This window comes from Pristiophorus japonicus, chromosome 17, assembly GCF_044704955.1.
Source record: "Pristiophorus japonicus isolate sPriJap1 chromosome 17, sPriJap1.hap1, whole genome shotgun sequence".
Taxonomy (NCBI): Eukaryota; Metazoa; Chordata; class Chondrichthyes; family Pristiophoridae; genus Pristiophorus; species Pristiophorus japonicus.
The window spans coordinates 12,925,674-12,952,710 of NC_091993.1; the positions used below are offsets into that span (position 1 = coordinate 12,925,674).

Below are 27,037 nucleotides of genomic sequence, written 5' to 3' on the forward strand. Positions count from 1 at the left end.
GGCCTATAAAAGGCTCAGCAGTCCGGGGAGCGTCGAGAGAGGCAGCGGCCTATAAAAGGCTCAGCAGTCCGGGGACCAGTGCAGCTCCAGCTGGGAGAGAAGGCAAAAAAGAAGTAGAAAGAAATCAAAAGGTGACATCACAGCCAACGTGGTAAGTGATTGGCTGCTGATTGGTGAGTAGTTTTTCTTTTTCTTTATTAGTCAGTAACTTTTAACATTGTTGTCACCAATTTAAGTGTATCTAAGGGTTAAGTCATGGCAGGACAGCTCGGTCACGTGATATGCTCCTCCTGTACCATGTGGGAACTCGGGGACAACACCAGTGTCCCTGACGACTACATGTGCGGGAAGTGTATCCACCTCTGGCTCCTGACGGTCCGCGTTGCGGAGTTGGAGCTGAAGGTGGATTCACTCTAGAGCATCCACGATGCTGAGAATGACGTGAGTAGCACGTGGAGCGAGTTGGTCTTACCGCAGGAGAAGGGTCCACAGCCAGCAAGGGAATGGAAGACCAGCAGGAAGAGTAGTGCAAGGAAGGTAGTGCAGGGGTCCCCTGTGGTCATCCCACTGCAAAACAGATACACTGCTTTGAGTACTGTTGAGGGGGATGACTCATCAGGAGGGGGATGACTCATCAGGAGAGGGCAGCAGCAGCCAAGTTCATGGCACCGTGGCTGGCTCTGTTGCACAGGAGGGCAGGAAAAAGAGTGGGGGAGCGATAGTGATAGGGGATTCAATTGTAAGGGGAATAGATAGGCGTTTCTGCGGCCGCAACCGAGACTCCAGGATGGTATGTTGCCTCCCTGGTGCAAGGGTCAAGGATGTCTCGGAGCGGGTGCAGGACATTCTAAAAAGGGAGGGAGAACAGCCAGTTGTCGTGGTGCACGTTGGTACCAACGACATAGGTAAAAAAAGGGATGAGGTCCTACGAAATGAATTTAAGGAGCTAGGAGCTAAATTAAAAAGTAGGACCTCAAAAGTAGTAATCTCGGGATTGCTACCAGTGCCACGTGCTAGTCAGAGTAGGAATCGCAGGATAGCTCAGATGAATACGTGGCTTGAGCAATGGTGCAGCAGGGAGGGATTCAAATTCCTGGGGCATTGGAACCGGTTCTGGGGGAGGTGGGACCAGTACAATCCGGACGGTCTGCACCTGGGCAGAATCGGAACCAATGTCCTCGGGGGAGTGTTTGCTAGTGCTGTTGGGGAGGAGTTAAACTAATATGGCAGGGGGATGGGAACCAATGCAGGGAGATAGAGGGAAACAAAAAGGAGGCAAAAGCAAAAGACAGAAAGGAGATGAGGAAAAGTGGAGGGCAGAGAAACCCAAGGCAAAGAACAAAAAGGACCATTGTACAGCAAAATTCTAAAAGGACAGAGGGTGTTAAAAAAACAAGCCTAAAGGCTTTGTGTCTTAATGCAAGGAGTATCCGCAATAAGGTGGATGAATTAACTGTGCAAATAGATGTTAACAAATATGATGTGATTGGGATTACGGAGACGTGGCTCCAGGATGATCAGGGCTGGGAACTCAACATCCAGGGGTATTCAACATTCAGGAAGAATAGAATAAAAGGAAAAGGAGGTGGGGTAGCATTGCTGGTTAAGGAGGAGATTAAGGCAATAGTTAGGAAGGACATTAGCTTGGATGATGTGGAATCTATATGGGTAGAGCTACAGAACACCAAAGGGCAAAAAACGTTAGTGGGAGTTGTGTACAGACCTCCAAACAGTAGTAGTGATGTTCGGGAGGGCATCAAACAGGAAATTAGGGGTGCATGCAATAAAGGTGCAGCAGTTATAATGGGTGACTTTAATATGCACATAGATTGGGCTAACCAAACTGGAAACAATACGGTGGAGGAGGATTTCCTGGAGTGCATAAGGGATGGTTTTTTAGACCAATATGTCGAGGAACCAACTAGGGGGGAGGCCATCTTAGACAGGGTGTTATGTAATGAGAGAGGATTAATTAGCAATCTCGTTGTGCGAGGCCCCTTGGGGAAGAGTGACCATAATATGGTGGAATTCTGCATTAGGATGGAGAATGAAACGGTTAATTCAGAGACCATGGTCCAGAACTTCAAGAAGGCTAACTTTGAAGGTATGAGGCGTGAATTGGCTGGGATGGATTGGCGAATGATACTTAAGGGGTTGACTGTGGATGGGCAATGGCAGACATTTAGAGACCGCATGGATGAACTACAACAATTGTACATTCCTGTCTGGCATAAAAATAAAAAAGGGAAGGTGGCTCAACCGTGGCTATCAAGGGAAATCAGGGATAGTATTAAAGCCAAGGAAGTGGCATACAAATTGGCCAGAAATAGCAGCGAACCTGGGGACTGGGAGAAATTTAGAACTCAGCAGAGGAAGACAAAGGGTTTGATTAGGACAGGGAAAATGGAGTATGAGAAGAAGCTTGCAGGGAACATTAAGACGGATTGCAAAACTTTCTATAGATATGTAAAGAGAAAAAGGTTAGTAAAGACAAACGTAGGTCCCCTGCAGTCAGAATCAGGGGAAGTCATAACGGGGAACAAAGAAATGGCGGACCAATTGAACAAGTACTTTGGTTCGGTATTCACGAAGGAGGACACAAATAACCTTCCGGTTATAAAAGGGTTCGGGGGGTCTAGTAAGGAGGAGGAACTGAGGGAAATCCTTATTAGCCGGGAAATTGTGTTGGGGAAATTGATGGGATTGAAGGCCGATAAATCCCCAGGGCCTGATGGACTGCATCCCAGAGTACTTAAGGAGGTGGCCTTGGAAATAGTGGATGCATTGACAGTCATTTTCCAATATTCCATTGACTCTGGATCAGTTCCTATAGAGTGGAGGGTAGCCAATGTAACCCCACTTTTTAAAAAAGGAGGGAGAGCGAAAACAGGGAATTATAGACCGGTCAGCCTGACATCGGTAGTGGGTAAAATGATGGAATCAATTATTAAGGATGTCATAGCAGTGCATTTGGAAAGAGGTGACATGATAGGTCCAAGTCAGCATGGATTTGTGAAAGGGAAATCATGCTTGACAAATCTTCTGGAATTTTTTGAGGATGTTTCCAGTAGAGTGGACAAGGGAGAACCAGTTGATGTGGTATATTTGGACTTTCAGAAGGCGTTTGACAAGGTCCCACACAAGAGATTGATGTGCAAAGTTAGAGCACATGGGATTGGGGGTAGTGTGCTGACATGGATTGAGAACTGGTTGTCAGACAGGAAGCAAAGAGTAGGAGTAAATGGGTACTTTTCAGAATGGCAGGCAGTGACTAGTGGGGTACCGCAAGGTTCTGTGCTAGGGCCCCAGCTGTTTACACTGTACATTAATGATTTAGATGAGGGGATTAAATGTAGTATCTCCAAATTTGCGGATGACACTAAGTTGGGTGGCAGTGTGAGCTGCGAGGAGGATGCTGTGAGGCTGCAGAGCGACTTGGATAGGTTAGGTGAGTGGGCAAATGCATGGCAGATGAAGTATAATGTGGATAAATGTGAGGTTATCCACTTTGGTGGTAAAAACAGAGAGACAGACTATTATCTGAATGGTGACAGATTAGGAAAAGGGGAGGTGCAAAGAGACCTGGGTGTCGTGGTACATCAGTCATTGAAGGTTGGCATGCAGGTGCAGCAGGCGGTTAAGAAAGCAAATGGCATGTTGGCCTTCATAGCAAGGCGATTTGAGTACAGGGGCAGGGAGGTGTTGCTACAGTTGTACAGGGCATTGGTGAGGCCACACCTGGAGTATTGTGTACAGTTTTGGTCTCCTAACCTGAGGAAGGACATTCTTGCTATTGAGGGAGTGCAGCGAAGGTTCACCAGACTGATTCCCGGGATGGCGGGACTGACCCATCAAGAAAGACTGGATCAACTGGGCTTGTATTCACTGGAGTTCAGAAGAGTGAGAGGGGACCTCATAGAAACGTTTAAAATTCTGACGGGGTTAGACAGGTTAGATGCAGGAAGAATGTTCCCAATGTTGGGGAAGTCCAGAACCAGGGGACACAGTCTAAGGATAAGGGGGAAGCCATTTAGGACCGAGATGAGGAGGAATGTCTTCACCCAGAGAGTGGTGAACCTGTGGAATTCTCTACCACAGAAAGTTGTTGAGGCCAATTCACTAAATATATTCAAAAAGGAGTTAGATGAAGTCCTTACTACTAGGGGAATCAAGGGGTATGGTGAGAAAGCAGGAATGGGGTACTGAAGTTGCATGTTCAGCCATGAACTCATTGAATGGCGGTGCAGGCTAGAAGGGCCGAATGGCCTACTCCTGCACCTATTTTCTATGTTTCTATGAATGGCGGTGCAGGCTAGAAGGGCCGAATGGCCTACTCCTGCACCTATTTTCTATATTTCTATGTTTCTATGGTCTCATTTGAGGCATAATAGAAATAGATTGAAAATGATCTTTGGAACCTGTAATATTCTTATTTAGGATTGCATAGCTGTAGCCTGTAAAATCCTTAAAGTCTAAATAGTAATCAGTGCTGCTTAGGGTGAACTCGTTGAGTACTGCTTCTGGGTTTCCAGCAATGTCTGCTACACCCTCTGAGTGAATGGAAAAATTGTCCGCAACACAATTCAGGTGCACAGGGTGTAAGTGCAATTATCTGAAATGCGTCTGCTGCCAACTCTGAATCTACTAGATATAAGTTAGTCTCCATCTCTCCCTGATTGAAATTGGATGTCTGTTGAACCCATTTTTGAAACCAACATTTGATTTTAAATTGCAACTGTGTTCAGGAAAGTGGCAGTATGCTGAGTGATCACAGACACAATCTGGTCTTAAAAACCAGTAATACTTCCCTCAAAATATGTATTTTAATAGTTGAATGTATAATAGGTGTTACACCAGCAACTGACCTTGAGGAGCTGGAGATGGAATTTCCTGCTCACCTATCCTGGGGGCAGCCTTTTCTTATGCGAAGAAGAGATGAAATCCTTGCATCTTCTATCAGTCTTTATATGCAATAAAGCACCAATTAAAGAGCAGATGCAATTTTTTTTAAACTTAATTGTTTTGAAACAAAATATGGAAGCTCTTGTGACACATTCTGATCGTACAGATTGTTTTGCTTTGCTTGAAATTAGGGGTATGGGCACAGAGAGTAAAAGAAACATTCAGCTCTGAGTCCGTGATGGACTCGGATGCTGCCGCTGGTTTTTAAACGCTGCTCGTCAGTAATACTGTAAATCTCACTAATGCTAGGTGGCAACAATGAGTAAACATTGGCCTTTTAGCTTTGTGACCTGGATTCAAATCCATCCCAGATTGATGGGACGAATGTCTGCACTGAACTGCTGGCTACGAGTCATATTTAAAATGAGTTGGGGCAGTCTTAATCCAATTTGTGGTAGGCATGGTCCTGTAGCATACGATGTCCTTAATTTTCACTAATTGGCAATCTCCCTCAGCAAGACTCCATTTACTGTAATTATTTGCTGAATAGGATGGCTGGTGTGGGGAATATCAAAAATATTATACTAGTGCTGTACAAGGTGTACTTCTGAGGTTGAGGCAGAGTAGAGGGAGCTTTACTTTGTATATGGTTGTGCTATATCTGACCTGGGAAACGTTCCATTCCCTAGCACCAAGCACCCTCAGCACTGAGGGGAAATAAAGATGTGTGCCCTGTGAAACCAGCATCTTAATGGTAGATGGGTGGTCCTTGTCTGTCTTTTCCCCAAAATAAAGTGATCGCAATTAGACAGGAAATTCTTACATAAATCCAGAACAGAGTTAGTGTGTATAGATAATTGTAACATGAAAAATGAAAGTTCATTTTCTGACTGATAGCATTTACGTTAATTATTATTGACTTTTTCAGGCAATCTGGTGCTGTTGGCTCACGGCTAACTGGTGCAGGATGGGGAGGCTGCACAGTGTCAATGGTGCCCACTGACAAGTTGGATCGTTTCCTGACAAAGGTGCAAGAAGTCTATTACAACGCTGATGTTCAAAGAGCAGCTATGCAGACACAAAGCCTGTTTGCCACCCAGCCTGGAGGAGGAGCTGCAGTTTATCATGAGGCCTAAATAAGGTGCCAAGATATGTGGAATTAGGTGATCTTTTTCTTTTCCCCAAAATAAAGTAGTAAGCTGCTCCACTTATTATTTGTTCCTTTAAATAGTTATCAAGATGCTTTTGTTCAAAGTTGTTTAAAAGAAAAATGTATATTCTTGTAAGAAAGCAGAGCCAATCACAAAACAGTTCCTCAGTCACCCTGTTTATTTGTCTTGAGACCATTACTGAAAATGCTCTTTTTTTCGATTGTAATTATAACTTTTAATGTTTTACAAGAGGCTTTAACTAATACGCAGTAGCAATTGATGTGAAGATTATTCTGGCATCTCAATATACTCCTTTTCACACTCAAGTATATCTAACTCGATTATATTTAATTCCTGATACGTGTCACTGGAAACAATTGAACTGATCTAATGGAGATGAAAAACAAAATTCATGTTGCTGTTAAACATATCCAATGCCAGATTTTTTCCATATTGCACCTTTAAGATTAGAATATTTTGTTAATATTTTTCTACCCTTACATTAGGAAATGGATGTGATCAGTTACAGGATGGTCGCCCTATTAATTAATCACACTACCCACTAGGAAAACTGCAGTTCCGTCTGACTCAATCATCACTGAAATCCAGTCTGCCTGCATTTGAAACCTGCAGAATGGTGTTTCAAGCCGGTGGCTAATTAGTGCACATGATGATGATCAAGTGTCCTTGCTTGGGAAGTGGGTGGGTTGAGATTGGCAAATTAATGCAGAGCCAAAATAAAAAAGACTTGTATTTATAAAGTGCCTTATAACCTTCTAGAAACATTTCAAAGCACATCAAACTGGTTGTTACATAAGCAAAAGCACACCGGATCCTACAAACAGCAATGAGGTGAATAACCAGTTGTTTTAATGATATTGAGTGAGATAGGAATATTGCCAGCACACTGGGACCACTCATGCTCTTTAATATCTACCTGGACAGGAAAATAGGGGCCTAAGTCTCATTCAGAGGATAGCACCTCCAACAGTGCATCACTTAGTCATTACAGCCTAGTTTACATACAACTTAATGGGCCCAAGTTTCGGGCCGCGCCTAGAATGGCGCAGCCCCGACCTGGACACCCGTTTTTCACGCTTCCCCCCCCGACCTGACCTCCCTCTCCCTCCATCCCTCGACCCGAACCTCCCTACCACCCCCCCCGATCCGCGCTCCTGACACACACCACCCCCCACCCACCCGGACCGGACCCGACCCAACCTGACCTCCCTCCCCCCCGCCCCCTTACCCGAACCAACCCGACCGCCACCCCCCCGGACCGGACCCGACCTCCCTCCGCGCTCCCGACCCTAGACCCGACGGCACCTACCTGTAAATCTGGTGCTGGGGACGAGCCCGTTCAGACTTCCCCTTCCCCCCTCCCCCCTTCCCCCTCCCTCCCCATCAGAAACACAGACATTGACAGACAGAGACACACACACACACACAGACAGAGAGAGATAGAGACACTGACAGAGACACACTGGAGGGGGCGGGGGGGGGGGGATCCCAGCATGCTGTTGGAGGGCTCCCGGTGCTGCAGTCGGTAAGTAGAAAATGGTTTATTAATTTTTTTGGATTGATTTATTGATGTTTTTATCATTTATTATTGATGATGGGTCTTTATTTGTAAAACTGAAGTGTTTAATGTTTGTAAACTTCCCTTTAAACCCCCCCCCCCCCTCCCATTCCCTACGCCTGATTTGTAACCTACGCCTGATTTTCTAAAGTATAGACAAGGTTTTTTCGAGCGTACAAAAATCTTCTCTTAGTTTGGAGTAAGTTTTCACTGACGAAACTTTGAAAACAGGCGTAAGTGGCCGGACACACCCCCTTTTGAAAAAAAAATTCTGTTCCAAAGTGAAACTGTTCTAACTGACTAGAACTGGAGCAAACTAAATGCCGAGAATTTGAATTTCTAAGATACTCCGTTCTGCACCAGTTGCTCCAAAAAATCAGGAGCAACTGAGGCTGAAACTTGGGCCCGTAGAGTGGGTCTTGAATCTGTGACCTTTTGACTCCGAGATGAGTTCCTACCCTTGAGTGTTGATTGGCACCGATGCCTATGTGGATGTGGCAAGACAAGTAAAATGGATAAGATGGGGGTTCAAAAAATGTGAATGAATTCTCAGTTAGTTTACAAACTAGCTTACAAACTCTGTTCAGTAACAAATAAAAGTATCGGTAAATTATCAATACATATATTGGCTGGCACTTATGCCTACTACAAAACAGAAAGATAATCGTTTGTGAGGACACATTTTTACACATTCACAATAGTAATTCATTTTATAATAACATTTTGAAACAGTTATGGCATGTATTATGTGTACTATCCATCGATGATTGACGTTTTGTAATTTGAACTTCCTTGTCCTACAGGAATTGAACAAAAGTAAAACCTAATGCTTCAAATACATTATCTATCTAGTTTTTAAGTTCAAGAAACATGATAATTGTTAAACTGTTAGCAGATCTATTCCAGTGTGGTTTTGTAACTAATGCCTCATTCATTAAATAATGTATTTTTTTGCCAAAAGTTTCATTCTTGCATTATTAAAGTTCTTTTCATACTGTAATTACAGAATGGTGTTAAATGTATCCGTTTCATAGGATGAATAATACAAGTCATAAATAGCATCAATGAATGGAGGAGTTCAATTGTAAAGCTTCAACAAACAATACAAATTTACCTCATCGTCATAATCTTCATAATCTTCGTTATTGAAGAGCTCATTTTTCAGCCTTGTGTGATGCAGACAAAAAAAGGTTACAGTTTCTTCCCTTGAGGGAAATGAACTTGAATTCTGTAATGAATTGACACTTTTAACTTTATGACTACCAGGTTTTTATACAATTTTCTCCCCACCTCTCCTGAAGGTGCTGTGGTACGGTTCCATAGGTGTTGGCAGTCTAGTGGTCCCAAAAGGACAATTTTCATATTTAAGTCTCGAGTGCGAGAACCTATTCAACTGTGGACGGCATCACAGCAAGCCACAATCTGTCCTCATCCAACATTCACACAATCTGCTCTTTTCAATGGAGATTACTGGATAGTGTTCAAAAACTGGACCCTGCCTTTTTTTTTTGCTGGATCAGTTTTTCTGCTTCCAAACCGAAGGATGCAAATTGTATTCTCTCCAGAATTCTAATCTTTATGCTGTTTTTACGTTATATGTCTGATACAAGGCCAGTGCCCGCAGAACACCTTCACATCAGAGTTTTCAGTCCGCTTCCTGTTGTGTTGGCAGCATTTTGCTAGCCAGTACTGTAAAGGAAACTTACCGAGCATTACTGCATTGATAGTGTGAAGAGCTGAATGTGGATGAGGTTGCTCTTAAAGTAAATAGACCAAGGTCCTTAATATATCTAAGTAGCTCAGGTTCTTTAAGCTATAAATCATTCCTGTATCTCTCCTCTGAACCTTTTCCAAGGCGACTATATCACCCACCATGTGAATGGACCAAAAACTGGGCACAGTCTGACCAGCAACCTGTACAGTGACAAAATGGTGCCCTTTGATTTATACTGAATGGTTCTATTAATACCCAATACCCTGTTAGCTTTAGCTACAGATTCTCTACATTGATCATAAACCTTCAACTATTTGTGCAAAACAACATCTAGATCGTTTTCTCTCTCAAGCTCTCTCAGTATTGTTCCCAGAAAATGATAAGTGTGTTCTTTGTTGGCCCTACCAACATGCATGGCACTACATTTGCCATTGTGTGGCCCACTCCCCTAGTACATCAAAGGGCTGGATTTTCGGGTCCTTTGCACTCCGGGTTTCGTCCCGGAGCGGTGAGAAATGGGGCAGCAAGGTCTTTTGCGTCCGGTCGCGATCCTCCAATTGGGTTTTGCAGCAACACTTAGAAGCACTGCCAGGAAGAGCCATACTGGGTGTGCAACACCTCTTGTTGCGACGCTGGCTGTAGTCTCAACTCGCACCTAACCCGTACGCCCCAAAACGCGCCCCGCGATGACCGCCAGGGAAAACTTGTTTTTTTTCCCATACCCAGTTTTCACCTTTGCGCAATAACACATGTAGGTGCTCTAAAAGGGTAGGAAATCACCAAAATAGTTGAGGAGGCCCAGGAACGACCGCAGCTCCTTGACGTTCTGTGGCCTGGGCGCGTTCCTGATAACCTCTGTCTTGGCGTCTGTGGGCCAAATGCCGTCCGCCGCAATCTTTCTCCCCAAAAACTCCACTTCTGTTGCCATGAAGACGCATTTCGACCTCTTCAGCCACAGCCCTACGCAATCCAGTCGCTGGAGGACCTCCTCCAGGTTTTATAGGTGCTCGGCGGTGTCCTGACCCGTGACCAATATGTCGTCCTGAAAGACCACCGTGTGTGGTACCGACTTGAGTAGGCTCTCCATGTTTCTCTGGAAGATCGCTGCAGCCGACCGAATTCCAAACGGGCATCTGTTGTAAATGAACAGTCCCTTGTGCATGTTGATGCAGGTGAGGCCCTTTGAAGACTCCTCCAGCTCCTGCGTCATGTAGGCTGAAGTCAGGTCGAGCTTGGTGAACATCTTGCCTTCTTCCCAGCATCGCAAATAGGTCGTCTGCCTTAGGCTGCGGGTATTGGTCCTGTAGCGAGAAATGATTAATAATTACTTTATAAATCGCCGCAAATCCTGACCGTGCCATCACTCTTGAGTGCTGGAATAATTGGGCTGGCCCACTCGCTGAATTCCACTGGGGAGATGATGCCCTCAAGTTGCAGCCTGTCCAGCTCGATTTCCACTCTCTCCCTCATCATGTGAGGTACCGCTCGCGCCTTGTGGTGAATGGGTCGTGCCTCTGGGACCAAGTGGATCCGCACCTTCGCCCTGGAAAAGTTTCCAATGCCTGGCTCAAAAAGGGAAGGACATTTGTTAAGAACCTGGGTACATGAGGCCTCATCGACATGTGATAGCGCTCGGATGTCATCCCAGTTCCAGCGGATTTTGCCCAGCCAGCTCCTTCCAAGCAGTGTGGGGCCATCGCCCGGGACAATCCAGAGTGGCAGTTCGTGCACCATGCCCTCGTAGGTGACCTTGACCATGGCGCTGCCCAGGACAGAGATGAGCTCTTTGGTGTACATTCTCAGTTTCGTGTGGATGGGGCTCAGGGTTGGTCTGAATGCCTTGTTGCACCAGTCTCTCAAACGTCTTTTTACTCATGATGAATTGGCTAGTGCCAGTGTCCAGTTCCATGGCTACAGGTAAGCCATTCAATGTTACGTTCAGCATTATAGGTGGACATTTCATCGAAAATGTGTGCAACCCGTGTACTTCAGCATCTGCCTCTTTGATGCTCAAAATTGCTTTGATGCACCATGAACCAATCTTCTGCCACGTGGTGGTTAGCAAGTTTTGCAGAGCTTGCAGCTCGTTTGCAAGCTCGCTGGAGGTGCCCCATTGTTCCACAGCTCTTGCAAACATACCCTTTGAAGCAGCATGAATAGGCTGAATGGAAGCCTCCACAACGCCAACAAGGTGTGAATTGCCTTGCATTCATCCTTTGTTGGACTCTGAGTCATCTGGGTCACCTGAGGCCTGCTGGCAGTTGCAGACTTGTGGGTTCTGCCCTGTACATTTCTGCTCACAAACACAGTTCCAGTTAATTTATGAACATTGCTAGAACTTGTGTGCTGAGAGATTTGTTTTGTGTTATCACTGGTGAACATAAACGCCTGTGCTATCGCAATGGCCTGACTGAGGGTTGGTGTCTCTACAGTCAAAGTTTTCGTAGGATGGTCTCGTGGCCAATGCCCAGTACAAAAAAGTCTGAGCATTTGCTCCAGGTAGCCATCAAACTCATTGTCCTGCAAGTTGCCTTAGCTCGGCGACGTAGCTCACCACTTCCTGACCTTCAGATCGCTGGCACGTGTAGAACCGATACCTCGCCATCAGCACGCTCTCCCTCGGGTTAAGATGCTCCCGAACCAGTGTACACAGCTCCTCTTATGACTTATCTGTGGGTTTCACCGGAGCCAGAAGATTCTTCATGAGACTGTAGGTCGGTGCCCCGCAGACTGTGAGGAAAACGGCTCTCCTTTTTGCAGCGCTTCCTTCTCCGTCCAGCTCGTTGGCTACAAAGTACTGGTCTAGCCATTCAACATAGGCTTCCCAGTCCTCACCCTCCGAGAACTTCTCCAGGATGCCCACATTTTGCTGCATCGTTGCTTTGGATTCATATTCTCGTCGCCAGTTATTGTGTTCCTCAGTCTTTAATAAGACACTCCAGAGTGAGGGACAGGCCTTAGGGGCCGGCTTATATACAATGCTCCCAAGGGATGCTGGGATCCCTTGGGACTTCAGGGGATGAGATCGCTGGTGGCGGGACATGCGAGTGCATGCTTTACAGATACACAACAGTAGCAATTTGTGTTGTGGTGGCGTGGGCAATGTTTTTGGAATGTTTGTGATTTTTTTGTTTTGTTTTTTCTTTTCCCCTTCCAAGGCCTCTCTCAGAGCGCTCCCGGTCCTGCACTTTAGTTGGCGAGGTTCCCATTTTTGCACCGCAAAAGTTGTACAACACCTCCCTTTGCACTGAGCCCCTAGCGCAGAGCCCAGATGGTAAAAATTGTTCCACACAGCGCAGACTTTACTCGGGCGATAACTTTCCCGGCCCACCTCTGTTTTTGCCCCGAAAATCTTTTTGTATTTGATGGCACTCCTCCACTGTCTTAACCCTTGCATAGATTTTTCTGTCATCTCCAACTTCACTAACCATGCTCCCAACACTACTGTCCAGGCCTTTATAAAGATTGGTCTATGACCAATCCCTGGGGGGCACCACTAGTAACATGCCTCCAGGCTGAACCACATCCATTAAGTACAACTTTTTGGTTGTGGGATTGGAGCAATTCCTATTCCAACGTATCAAATTCCCACCAATGCCACAATATTCTATCTTGTGATGTATCATAGTGTGAGGTACCTTATCAAAGGCTTTGTAAAGTCCAGGTAGACAACGTCTACCAGATTTTCCTCATCTACTTCCTCAGCTGTGAAAGGAGGTGTTGAAGAGGCAATCTTATAGCGGTATACAAGCTAATAATCTGTATAGAAAAGATAAATCTGGAAAATTGCTTTAAATTAAAGTAGAACCAAGGGACATGGGTTCAAACTTATAAAAGGCAAATTTGGGATGGATATCAGGAAGTTCATAATTATCTTGTGATCTAGTGACCGTACAGTCATAGTATTCACCTGATTTTTAAATAATTCCAGTGTTTTTGCCTTCATTACATACTGTAAGTCCAGTAAAAACTTAATTGAGCTATATGTTAACAGCCATAAATTTGTGTAGGCTATTGTGTCTTTGCAGGCATAATATATTTAAAAAGGAACAGCACTGATCACAGTATGACATGTCCTAGTTTTTAAATGTGAAAATGTTATTCCAAATGCTGTATAGGCAGAACCCAGGGGCTACATCAATAATATGCATTTCTCCCATCTCACCATTAACGTGCTCACAAAAGCAGTGTCGTAGTTTTGGTAACACAGTCAGCAATTGCCATATCATTACTTCAGGCAATATAAAAATCTCAGGCTCATCAATAGCATTTTGTACAAAAGTAGTACAAACCTGTCAATTTTTTTGTTAAACTGGATCTGGTCCCACTTTATTTTTGCAATTGCCTTTCGGGTTTGCTCATGTAGCCTTAAGGACAGGGGAACAAGGAAAAGATAAACGGCAGAAAAAAAATTAGTACGGGTGAATTATTTAGCAATCACAATTCTATATGCACAACTGCATTAATTGCATACTGTATAAGATAGTATTCAATTAGCATTGCAGCATAATACAGATGTAAACTTTACTGTGAAATCACAAATTTTGCTTACATATTTTTTTAAATAAAGACAATTTTCAAGTGATAGTGTGACCTAAAGCCAAATAAAGTGGAGACTTTTAACTTACTCAATATTTTTCTGGTGGAGATTGTCCGAGAACCTCTTAGTTTCTTTGATAACATCTTGGTAGGTTGGAGCGAGTGGCGTGCATTGGTTCCAGTTAAAGTTAAAACGCTAACTATTTTAGGACTATTTAGTGTCCTAAGATGGTAATTGGCTCATTATTTTTTTCTCATTAATCTTGCAATTTCATGCTTAAAGATAGAGGACAAGTTAACAAAACGGAGCCAAAAACAACACTAGCAATTTTGTTAAAAATGGGGTCCAAATCAGTTCTGTGCAAGTCAACATAATTTTGAAGTCTCCTGGGATAATGAACACAACCGTAGGCTTCGTTAAAGGTCAAGGCTTAGCATTGAAAGTTTAATCACCAACAAATTAATTCAAAACTTAAATCCAGCCCCAAATTAGACTCGTGTGCTACAGGCTTACATTTGGCTGAATAGTTCTTTGTAACAGATTGATACCACCATGTTAGCCCACCCCAGCAAATTGTGAATTAATGGTTCAGGTTGATGGAAAGGTAAAACAGAATGGATAATCTTTAACTTGAGGACAAATTGGTATGGCAACAAAATTACTGCTGAGTGTTTATTTAAAAAAATAATTTCATCATTATTATAACATTCTAATTTGGTTACTGAACTTGTGAACTATGAACTTCCTTAGAACAAACCTCCATGTGACTGGGCCACTTTCACTTCTAACAATGGTTTTTGGAATGGAAGATTCATTTTTCATTAAAATATATTGTTCACAATATTGGGTTTTTTTTCCATGTGAAAAATATTTTTTAACACATTTTGTTAGATCAGTTTTTCTTAGAATGTTTTTGCATTATCCATGTAAAATATATGGGGCTAGAATTTGCACTCTTTCACCACCCAGTTTCTCGGCAGTATTGGCCGTTTTGAGCGAGAACCGGGTCGACGAAAAATTCCCCAGCTGAGGCACGCCGGCGGTTTCAAAATCCCGCTGGGGAGCGGACTGCCGCCATGCACCGTCCACAGATCGCCCTGGCGCGATCTTTGGCTGAGCGGGGACCCGTAGGTAAGGATAAAAAAAAAATTTTAAACTGCCCACGAGGATCAGTGGAGCTGGGCGGCAGGTAAGTAGGTCTGCAAGAAAAAGGTAAGTGATTGGTTTTTTACTAATTATTTTCAAAATGTATTGGGGTGATTTAATTTTAAAGTGTCTTGGGAATGTTTTTTGGATTTTTTTAGTTGGGTTTTTTGAAAAATTATTTTTATTTTTTTTGGTGTTAGGTCCAACCCGCAGCCTCAGTATAAATTTTTATAGATTTTTTTATTTTTAGCCCATTTTCTTTAGGCATTGAAATTGCACTTTTCCATCCAGATTGGGAGTGCAAGGCCCATATTTTTCTCTGGGCGGATTAAAAAAATTTGGGGGGCAAGTTTTCACCGGCGATAATCTTCCCAGCCTTGGCGGTTTTTTGGGCGGCAACTGGGCGCTGGCGGACGTCGGGGAAATTCTAGCCCTCAATGGGATTAAAATTGGTTCCTGAACTGTTCCATATAGCTAGTAATCTTCTATTTACCACTATTTCATTATACAGAACCAGAGTCAAGTACTATAAAGAGTCACCCCTAATCAACGGTTCCCACCCCAGGGCTCTTACTGAATTTCCTATGTCAAAATTGAGTAAACCAATGGGTTTCTGTGAGTTCCTGATTCTGTGGCATTTCTGGGACAGCAAAGGAAAAAATGAATGACCAGCTGAGTTCTGAGAAAGTAGCTTTGAGTTTCCTCCTTGGCCGCAACTTGAAAGTTGGACCTGAGAATGCGCTTAATATCGTGCCTATTTTGCCAGTGTCATGTTATGTCCAAGTATCCTCCCAATGGCATTAGAATATGCCCAAACTGGCTAAATTGATGCACTTCTACATATGATGTGATTATACTCCAGCATCAAATCATGCTAGACTGCAATTCGGGATGTCAAAGGACCAAAATCAGTCTCTTGATACCGCCAACCCTAATTCTTTGGCACGCAGGTTAGCATGCAAGTTGGAGGTATTTGAGAGGTTGGTTTTGATCTTTTTGCAGATAGCATAGTTCTCACTGTTGGCAGCAAGACATATTCTGTTGATATGATAAAGCACACCCAATCCTACAAAGAAATATGTGGTATTTATCCACAGATGGTTTAGCCAATCAGAATGGATGATGAACATTCTCTGCTTGGAACTGGGGAACTACCAGGCAATCTATTAGGGATATCAACTCGGTGTGATTACCCTAAGGCTATCAATCGGCTCCACGTGAAAGGGGGGGGGGCTAAACTACACAACCTGAACAGTGGAAGACAGCAGCAGCCCACTCCAACAATATGAAGTTACCCAACCTAAGGATGCCCATCCTGCTTTCCTATCCTCCCCACCCCAACAAGGTACTTCAACGTTCTCATGCACAATGCCACCCAAGCATTTAAACATTGGCATTGCACATCCAAAAGATATTGTTGTAGGATGCAACATAGACTGTCTGAATCCAATTTACAAACTTCAAAAATATAAACTTGAAAAGAGATGGAAGTCTAGAACAGTGACTAGTCATTCATTTTTTGAAATCAACTTCGAGACTACTTTCAAACAGTCCACATAAATGGCACATTTTATCTGCATCGGTGTCCTTACTGTATCGTACTGAGACATGTCACGAAACTCCAAGATTAGCTATTGCATCAGCTTTTCCATGAGCAATCTTGCTTAAAGATGAGCGAAGTTTCTTTATGAAACTGGAAAATTGCCAGGAGTTTGCAATTTTAATAAAACTGGATAGTAAAAACCAAATACAGGATGTAACACTACAGTGTTTTACTAAAAGAGAAGGTGCTGACAACTTTGACCTTGTAACTCACTCATGGAAGTAGTCAGTGGTTTATTTTTCATTGAACCACTCTCTCCTCTAAGGTAGTCTATAGGTCTCTTACAGAAAGAAAACTAGCTTATAGTCTTGTAGGGTTTAGATTATGGCCATGCTAGGGTTAAAGTTCATGTAACAAGCTAATATGAGAAGCAGATATTCAAGTTGTAAACTATCTGCTGGGAGTATTCTGCCACACAAAGGGAGGCGATGGCTAGGAGGATAACAACAAAGACGATCTAACTGAAGACACTGCCTTGGGTAAATGCAGCTAAGTCTTGATTTGATATGACTATCTGCCAAACCTGCCTGCTGGAAGCAATTACACATTTAGGAAGGATAGATCTAATTAGGTTGATGATATCTAGTTCCAAAAGTCATTAGTTTAATATGTAAACAATGATACCTACATTGTACCAGGGGACAACAGATCTAATTTGGTGTAAGACAACATGACTACATCGTACTCTTGACATTTCCTCCAATGAGATATTACATAATGATGGTGTTACTGAAAATTATATGACAATCTCTGAATGTGATAAAATATTTAATTGAAAATTACATTAAGAAATGTTGCCACTTAAGTACAGAGCAAAGCTTGTTTGACAGTAGTAGTTTACATATAAAGTTACTCTGGAAAAGCTTAAATTACTGAAGCAAAGTGCTTTTTTTTTTTTAAGTACAATTATTAGAAACAACCCTAATCCGATTAACTTATCTGCCTTGTGAGTGATTCTGCTTTTACAGTTTTAAATCTGAAGAATCTCAAATGAAGCTATCTTGTCAAGTTCATGTCTTGTGGTGCGACTAATTTGATAATTTTTAAGACCTTTATTATCTTCCCTTTCCCCGTTAACCTTATTGCTTGATGCCAAGAATTATGGCCCGCTATTGATGCACAATTTATGAAAACTGTAAAAATATTCAGCCACTTTCATTAAGTCCTTCAAATGTCTCAATTTACATTTAAGTACTAAATTGTTGTCATAGATATTTTAGTTTCCCACCGTTTAAATGTCCTTGCTTTAACAGATCCATGTGGCATAAGATAATTCTTTATGTTCTGAAAGTGGATATAATTTCATTAAGATTAGTTTCACAGTGACGATCAGCACCTTTTATATGAGGCTGTTTGGCCTTATCTATATTGTACAGAGCATTAATAGGCAAAATTTAACATTCCACCACTGATGGGGTATAAAATAATCTTTTGTTAGAAATACATACTGAATTGATACTACAAAAAAAACTGACCAATAAAGGATATGGATCTTTGGAAATCTCAATGTGTTTCAGTTTTGGTCCCATGGTGCCCAAGCTTCTACCCACTATTTTTTTTATATTGAGGAAGTGAGCTACCAGAGGGCTTCGACCAGAAAGTCTGAAAAGTATATGTCGGAATTCTGGACCTCGGCCAGCGTAAGATGACTGTGAAAAGATAAAAGTTAAGATCACTTTACCAATTGATTAAAAGTATAATATAATAAAATATACCATTCAAAGCTTTTGGGTTTTCTTCACAGAGTTAGGTATTCCATTCATTTCTGTAGTTCAAATTGTTAATCAAAATATATGTACAAGCAAATTATGTACATATTTTCCCTTTTAAAAAATGTACTTGACTCTCTCCTCCGCCCCCACTCCCCCCCCACTTTAGGTCCTTCTGCTTCAGGAGTACTGTGTATAATTCTGCTTCCCATGGCCCTAGTACACCCCAGTCTCAGACTGAAGAGTTATTGCGAATGAATTGATAACCTAGGGCTCCTCACCTCAGAAAGAGATGTCTTCGAGTGGATCTTAAAGATAAAAAAAACTTAAAAGGAATAAAGTAACAGGGCAGCATGACAAAAATGCACATGTTCAGAATGATAAAGGGAAAAATTAGGACAGACATCAAGAACAATTTTTTCATTCTAGACAATGATTAATAGCTGGAAGGGGTTACGAGGAGGCCAGAACACTGGACTCATTTAAGAAACAGCTAGATGCTGTAATGGAAAAGCAGCTCAGCTAATATTCGGAAAAGATGAGACAAAAAACATCTAAACCTAACTTGTGATCTTGCAGTTCACCATTTTCCAACTGAGAACATAGGCATATGGCCAGGGTCCTCTAACTTCTTGTTGCAGTGGATAGTACACAGGTACTCTGTCATCAGGTGCCCTTAAAAAAAAAAAGTATCACAGCCATACCCTGCCAATCACCTTTCAGAAAAAAGGTACATTAAATTCAAAAGTCCTACTAATGGTGGCATAATGCAATAACAAGTAGTCAGACTGACAATTCTCTAAGTTGAGTTCATGATCATACTTGCTGTGGTGTCAGTGGGGGTCCAAAGCAGAAGGGGAAATTCAGAGGAAGTGTCACCCCAGGACACACTGGTGTACCATTAGCAGTGGTTTGAAATTTGCTTTCCTGCCAGACCCCTTGACCCAGGAATGGTCTGTTATACAGGGAAAGAATAAAAATAAAATAAAAAATAATGCCCCCCTTTAAAACAATCTGATGCCACATCATTATAAATAAAGTCATGAATTCAACTGGAAAAATGTTCACTAAATAAAAGGTTAAGTTGGGGTCAATGTGCAGCCAAAGAGAATTGTGCATCAATCACCAAATGGCAAGACTTTCACCTAAATCTAATTTGGCTCCTGCATGAACAATCCTATACTACTGAACACAATACAATGCCCCTATGAACACAATACCCCTCCTTTACAACCAACCCTCTTTCAATTATCACCCCTCCTCTTCAACGCATTGCCCACCATCTTAATATGCTTCCTCTCAAAATAAATATCAGGAGTATCAGGACTATATTGAAATAAAGTGAAAACAATTCATTTTGCTGCTTAGCCCTGTGGGAACACTCTCATCTGAGTCAGAGTCACTCCAGGACTTGAGCACATAATCTAGGCTGATGCATCAAAGCAGAATTGAAAGAGTGCTATATTGTTAAACTAATGCCTGTTCTGGTAGATTCAGAAGATCTCACAGCACTTGTGTAGCCATCTAGGCCACTAAAACAGCTTCGGGGTTTATTATGAATAGGAAAGATTTCCAGTTGAGGACTCAAGAATTGAATCATGCAAGTGGATGCACGATACCCTGGAAGCGTGCCTTCATTTTGCACCAGTACACCGTGCTGCCTTATTTAAAAGAGCAGGGTGACTACTAGGGCCCTTCCCTATCCCTGTAACCTCCTCCAGCCATACAACCTGTTATGTATTTAACCCCTTGTAACCTGCATCACACCTGTCCACCAGAGGGCCTACCTGTTGGAGTCCCAAGGGATCCCAGCATCCCTTGGGAGTACAGTATATAAGCAGGCCACCCACAAGGTACCTGCACTCTGGAACTACAATAAAGGAGCTAAGGTCACACTTGCTCATTACACACAGTACTCGGTCTGACCATTTATTATGAGTATAACAATTGGCGACGAGGTAACGAACTGCGCGAAAATGCAAAGAACAATCGGCATCCTGGAGAAGTTCTCGGATGGGGATGATTGGGAGGTCTTCATGGAGAGACTCGACCAATATTTCGTAGCCAACGAGCTGGAAGGGGACAAGAACGCGACTAAACAAAGGATGATCCTCCTAACTGTCTGTGGGGCCACAACAGAGAAATCCTACGAAGTACCGTGTCCGCTGGTCCGGGACACCTAAATCCTAAGGAAAGTGTTTTGATGGTGAGATAATCGGTTCTACGTGTGTCAATGATCGGAGAACCAGGAAGTGGTGAGCTACGTCGCCGAACTAAGGCGCCTTGCAGGACATTGTGAGTTTGAGGGATTCCTAGAACAAATGCTCAGAGACTCTTTTGTACTGGGCTTCGGACATGAGACAATCCTTCACAAAGTGTTGACTGTAGAAACTCCGAATCTGAGTAAAGCCATAACGGTAGCCCAGGCATTTATGTCCACCAGCGACAACACCAAGCAGATTTTGCAGAACGAAGTTTCGGCCAGTACTGTGCACAAAGTAACGTCGGTTTTAAGCAGAAATGTACAGGGCAGAATGTGCACACCGGCTGCTGTGGCCCGACCTCAATTGACCCAGAGTCCGCCATCATCTGTTAATGCGAGGCAGTTAGCACCCTGTTGGCGCTGCGGGGGTGATCGGCCCCATCAATGCCACTTTAAGCACTTTGCGTGCAATGGCTGCAGAATAGGACAGCTCCAACGAATGTGCAGGCGAGCTGCAAACCCTGCAAACCACCACGTTGCAGAGGAAGATCGGTCCACAGTGGATCAGACGGAATTGGAAACTTGTACGGAGGAGGCAGAGGTGTACGGGGTACACTCATTCACGACGAAATGGCCATCAATAATGTTGAAAGTTGAACTGAATGGCATTCCAGCATCAATGGAGCTGGGGGCAAGTCAGTCCATAATGAGTAAAACGGTCTTCGACAAGCTGTGGGGGAAGGCGGCACACAGGCCCAAGCTCAGCCCCATTCACACGAAGCTAAGGACTTATACAAAGGAACTAATCCCAGTAATTGGCAGTGCTGAAGTCAAAGTCTCCTATGATGGAGCAGTACACGAACACCCACTGTGGATTGTGCCGGGGGATGGCCCCACGTTATTTGGCAGAAGCTGGCTGGGGAAAATCTGCTGGAACTGGGATGACATCCGAGCACTTTCGTCAGTTGACGACACTGCATATACCCAGGTTCTAAGCAAGTTCTCATCGTTATTCGAGCCAGGCATTGGAAGTTTCTCGGGGGCGAAAGTGCAGATCCGTTTGGTTCCCGGTACGTGATCCATCCACCACAAGGCTTGGGCGGTACCGTACATGATGTGTGACAAAGTGGAAATAGAGCTAGACAAGCTGCAACATGCAGGCATCATCGTGTCGGTGGCATTCAACGACTGGGCCAGTCCGATTGTTCTGGTACTCAAGGAGGACGGTACATTTAGAATTTGCGGTGACTATAAAGTAACAATTAACTGTTTTTCGCTACAGGACCAGTACCTGCTATCCAAGACAGACGACCTATTTGCGACCCTGGTTGGAGGGAAGACATTCACCAAGCTGGACCTGACCTCGGCCTATATAACGCAGGAGCATAGAAACATAGAAAATAGGTGCAGGAGTAGGCCATTCGACCCTTCGAGCCTGCACCACCATTCAATGAGATCATGGCTGATCATTCACCTTAGTACCCCTTTCCTGCTTTCTCTCCATACCCCTTGATCCCTTTAGCTGTAAGGGCCATATCTAACTCCCTCTTGAATATATCAAGGCCTCACCTGCATCAACACGCACAAAGGTCTATTTATTTACAACCGGTGCCCGTTCGGGATTCGGTTGGCTGCAGCGATCTTCCAGCGAAATATGGAAAGCCTGCTTAATAAAGTCTGTTCCTTGTACAGTGGTCTTCCAGGACGACATATTGGTTACAGGTCGGGACACCATGGAGCACTTGAAGAATCTGGAGGAGGTTCTTAGTCGGTTGGATCGTGTGGGGCTCAGGTTGAAATGCTCAAGATGTGTTTTCCTGGCACAGGACGTCGAATTACTAGGAAGGAGGACCGCAGCAGACGGCATCAGACCCACCGATGCCAAGACGGAGGCCATCAAGAACGCGCCGCGACCACGGAACGTGACGGAGCTGCGGTCGTTTCTGGGACTCCTTAACTACTTTGCTAATTTCCTACCTGGGTTAAGCACCCTGCTAGAACCCCTGCATGCGCTACTGCGCAAGGGAGACGACTGGGTATGGGGGAATGCACAAGAGGCTCCCTTTAAGAAAGCCAGAAATTTACTGTATTCTAACAAACTGCTTGTCCTGTATAACCCATGTAAACAACTAGTGTTAGCTTGCGATGCACCGTCATACGTGGTCAGGTGTGTGTAACAACAGGCTAATGAATCGGGAATTTTGCAACCAGTTGTGTATGCATCCAGGAGTTTGTCCAAGGCCGAAAGGGTCTACAGCATGGTTGAAAAAGAGGCTCTGGCGTGCGTTTATGGAGTAAAAAAAATGCATCAGTACTTGTTTGGCCTCAAGTTCGAGCTTGAAACAAACCACAGGCCGCTCATATCACTATTCTCGGAGAGCAAAGGGATCAATACCAATGCCTCTGCCTGCATCCAAAGATGGGCGTTCATGCTGTCGGCATACAACTGTATAATTCGCCACAAACCGGGCACAGAGAACTGCGCAGATGCTTCAGTCGGCTACCATTGCCCACCACAGGGGAGGAAATGGCACAGCCAGCGGACTTGCTTATGGTCATGGAGGCATTTGAGAACAAGAAATCCCCCATTACCGCCCGCCAGATCAGGATCTGAATCAGCCAGGATCCTTTACTGTCTCTGGTAAAAAAATGTGTCATCCATGGGAGCTGGTCCAGTGTCCCAGTGGAGATGCAGGAAGCGATTAAGCCATTCCACAGACGCGAAAATGAGCTATCCCTGCAGGCGAACTGTTTCTTGTGGGGCAATCGTGTGGTCTTGCCCAAGAAATGCAGAGACACATTTATTGGGGAACTACACAGCATCCACCCAGGCCTCATGGTGATGAAAGCCACAGCCAGATCCCATATGTGGTGGCCAGGCATCGACTCAGATTTAGAGTCATGTGTACGCCAGTGCAACGCTTGCTCTCAGTTGAGCAATGCACCCAGAGAGGCACCGCTAAGTTTATGGTCCTGGCCATCTAAACCGTGGTCAAGAATCCAAGTAGACTATGCAGGCCCATTCCTAGGCAAAATGTTTTTGGTTGTGTGGATGCTTACTCAAAGTGGATTGAATGTGCAATAATGTCTGGAAGCACGTCCACGGCCACCGTTGAAAGTCCAAGAGCTATGTTTGCCATGCATGGCCTGCCCGATGTCCTAGTCAGTGACAATGAGCCATATTTCACGTGCTGAATTCAAAGAATTCATGACCCGCAACGGGATCAAACATGTCACATCTGCGCCATTCAAGCCTGCATCCAACGGCCAGGCAGAACGGGCAGTCCAGACCATCAAACAAAGCTTGAAACGTGTGTCGGAAGGCTCCCTGCAGACGCGGTTGTCCCGAGTACTGCTCAGCTACCGCAACCAGACCCCACTCACTCACAGGGATTCCCCCAGCCGAGCTGCTCATGAAAAGGGCGCTTAAAACCAGGCTCTCTCTGGTCCACCCTGATCTACATGATTATGTGGAGGACAAGCGGCATCAACAGAGTGTGTACCATGACCGGGCAAACTTGTCACGCGATATTGAGATCAATGATCCTGTGTTTGTGCTCAATTATGGACATGGTCCTAAATGGCTCACTGGCATGGTCACAGCCAAAGAGGGGAGTAGGGTGTTTCAGATCAAACTGACCAATGGACAAACGCACACACACACAGAAAACACTTGGACCAAATGAAACTGCGGTTCACCAACAGCTACGTACAACCTGAAGAGGACACCACCAACTTTGACCTTCCAACACACACACACACACGTGGCAACTGACATCCCCGTTGACCACGAAACAGAACTCATCATCCCCAGCAGCCCGGCAAGCCGGCTGCCCAATAACCCAATGAACTAACCAACCCAACAACACCAACATTTGTACCGAGACGATCGACAAGGGAGCGCAAAGCCCCAGATCGTCTCACCTTGTAAATAAGTGTATTGTTGACTTCATGGGGGAGTGATGTCATGTTTTTAACCCCTTGTAACTTGCATCACACCTGTCCACCAGAGGGCCTACCTGTTGGAGTCCCAAGGGATCCCAGCATCCCTTGGGAGTACAGTATATAAGCAGACCACCCAGGAGGTACCTGCACTCTGGAACTACAATAAAGGAGCTAAGGTCACACTTGCTCATTACACACAGTACTCGGTCTGACCATTTATTATGAGTATAACACAACGCTACAAGATCTCTGTGTTCCTCCAACTCTGGCCTCTTGTGCATCCCCAATTCCTTCACCCCACCATTGGCAGCTGTGCCTTCACTGTCTAGATCCTAAGCTCTGGAATTCCCAGCCCAAACCTCTTCACCTCTCCTCCTTAAAGACGCTGCTTGAAACCTACCTCTTTCACCAAGCACTTGTCCATCTGACCTAATGTCCCCTTCTTTGGCTCAGTGTCAATTTTTGTCTGATTATGCTCCTTGGGATGTTTCCTACGTTAAAGGAGCTATATAAATGCAAGTTGTTGTTGTAAATAGTAGTGGTCCAAGCACTGATCACTGAGGGTACTCGAGTCTTTACTTTTCACCACGCCAGCATTATTCCCCAAAATGCACCCGTTTCCCCTTTCTTTCAGCCAGTTTCTTACCCAGTTCCAGGTGCTGCCTATCTAACAGCAGTCATTGCACTTCAAAAGTCATTCATTGTATGCAAAGAGCTTTGAGACATTTTGATGACATAACAGGTGTGATGCAAAAGCAAGTCTTCTTGAACTCCCACTGCTTTGAGCTTATGCAGCAACCTTCCACATGGACCTTTACCAAAGGCTTTTTGCAGGTTCAGATACACCATGTTGTAAGGTTACCAAAATTTACTCGATGTGTCACCTTCTTAAAAAAGTCAGAGGTTGATCATCCAGGATTCTGAAACTATGTTGGCTATTATTCACTATACTATCATGCAGATAGTCCTCGATATTGATCCTAATGATCCGTTGCTTTATTTTTCCTGTTGTCGATGTATGAAGAATTTCTTGATCCTTTGCAGTACTGACCCAGATTATGTGAAACTTAACTATTCTATTGTTGCCATCAGCATCAACACAAACGTATAAGGCAATAAAGAGTGCAAACAAATTTAAATCTAAATCTGATAGCATAAGATTACAAACCAAACAGCTCTTCTTCATTACTGTAAATGTTTGTCCTATTTTATTATTGCATTAATCCATCGTTAGCAGGATCTTTGAATGTAAATATAACTTTTGTATGAAAGGTGGTTGGCACAGTATGGCTGTGATGTTGCTGTTTGGCAAATTAAGAAACATTACAAGGACACTCACAAAACCTCCCTGATAAAGTGCAACATCCCCACCAACATTTGGAAAAGCAAAATTCGGTCAGGCAGAGTCAGCATGGATTTATGAAGGGGAATTCATGTTTGACAAATTTGCTGGAGTTCTTTGAGGATGTAACGAATGGGGTGATAAAGGGGAACCAGTGGAAGTGGTGTATTTGGACTTCCAGAAGGCATTTGACAAAGTGCTACATAAAAGGTTACTGCACAAGATAAAAGATCACGGGGTTGGGGGTAATATATTAGCATGGATAGAGGACTGGCTAACTAACAGAAAACAGAGAGTCGGGATAAATGGTTCATTCTCTGGTTGGCAACCAGTAACTAGTGGGGTGCCGCAGCGATCAGTGCTGGGACCCCAACTATTTACAATCTACACTAACGACTTGGAAGAAGGGACTGAGTGTAACGTAGCCAAGTTTGCTGACGATACAAAGATGGGATGAAAAGCAGTGTGTGAGGAGGACACAAAAAATCTGCAAAAGGACATAGACAGGCTAAGTGAGTGGGCAAAAATTTGCCAGATGGAGTATAATGTTAGAAAGTGTGAGGTCATGCACTTTGGCAGAAAAAAATCAAAGAGCACATTATTATTTAAATGGAGAAAGATTGCAAAGTGCCACAGTACAGTGGGATCTGGGGGAACTTGTGCATGAAACACAAAAGGATAGTATGCAGGTACAACAAGTGATCAGGAAGGCCAATGGTATCTTGGCCTTTATTGCAAAGGGGATGGAGTATAAAAGCAGGAAAGTCTTGCTACAGCTATACAAGGTATTGGTGAGGCCACACCTGGAATACTGCGTGCAGTTTTAGTTTCTATATTTACGAAAGGATATAATTGCTTTGGAGGAAGTTCAGAGAAGGTTCACTAGGTTGATTCCGGGGATGAGGAGTTTGACTTATGAGGAAAGGTTGAGTAGGTTGGGCCTCTACTCATTGGAATTCAGAAGAATGAGAGGTGACCTTATCGAAACGTATAAGATTATGAGGGGGCTTGACAAGGTGGATGCAGAGAGGATGATTCCACTGATGGAGGAGACTAGAGCTAGAGGGCATGATCTTAGAATAAGGGGCTGCCATTTAAAACAGAAATGAGGAGGAATTTCTTCTCATTAAGGGTTGTAAATATGTGGAATTCGCTGCCTTAGAGAGCTGTGGAAGCTGCAACATTGAATAAATTTAAGACAGA

The 27,037-nt window shown here is 43.9% G+C and overlaps 2 protein-coding genes across 6 annotated transcripts in view; one reads left to right on the plus strand and one right to left on the minus strand.

Moving 5' to 3' along the window:
* Window positions 1-8,556, plus strand: part of galk2 (galactokinase 2) — a 166,215-nt gene extending 157,659 nt beyond the window's left edge. For both annotated transcript variants that reach the window (XM_070858393.1, XM_070858394.1), the window contains exon 10: window positions 5,831-8,556. In XM_070858393.1, the coding sequence (XP_070714494.1) occupies window positions 5,831-6,038 (208 nt within the window). In that variant the 3' untranslated portion in view covers window positions 6,039-8,556. The remainder of the gene's footprint in view (window positions 1-5,830) is intronic.
* Window positions 1-27,037, minus strand: part of LOC139227553 (protein FAM227B-like) — a 408,664-nt gene that overhangs the window by 96,227 nt on the left and 285,400 nt on the right. For 2 of the 4 annotated variants that reach the window (XM_070858390.1, XM_070858389.1), the window contains exons 12-16: window positions 18,124-18,284; window positions 13,975-14,052; window positions 13,639-13,713; window positions 8,747-8,798; window positions 7,751-8,429 (exon numbers count right to left, since the gene is read on the minus strand). In XM_070858390.1, the coding sequence (XP_070714491.1) occupies window positions 8,343-8,429; window positions 8,747-8,798; window positions 13,639-13,713; window positions 13,975-14,052; window positions 18,124-18,284 (453 nt within the window). In that variant the 3' untranslated portion in view covers window positions 7,751-8,342. Of the gene's footprint in view, window positions 1-7,750; window positions 8,430-8,746; window positions 8,799-13,638; window positions 13,714-13,974; window positions 14,053-18,123; window positions 18,285-27,037 lie in introns of those variants that run through there. The other 2 variants (XM_070858392.1, XM_070858391.1) reach the window with 1 other exon arrangement.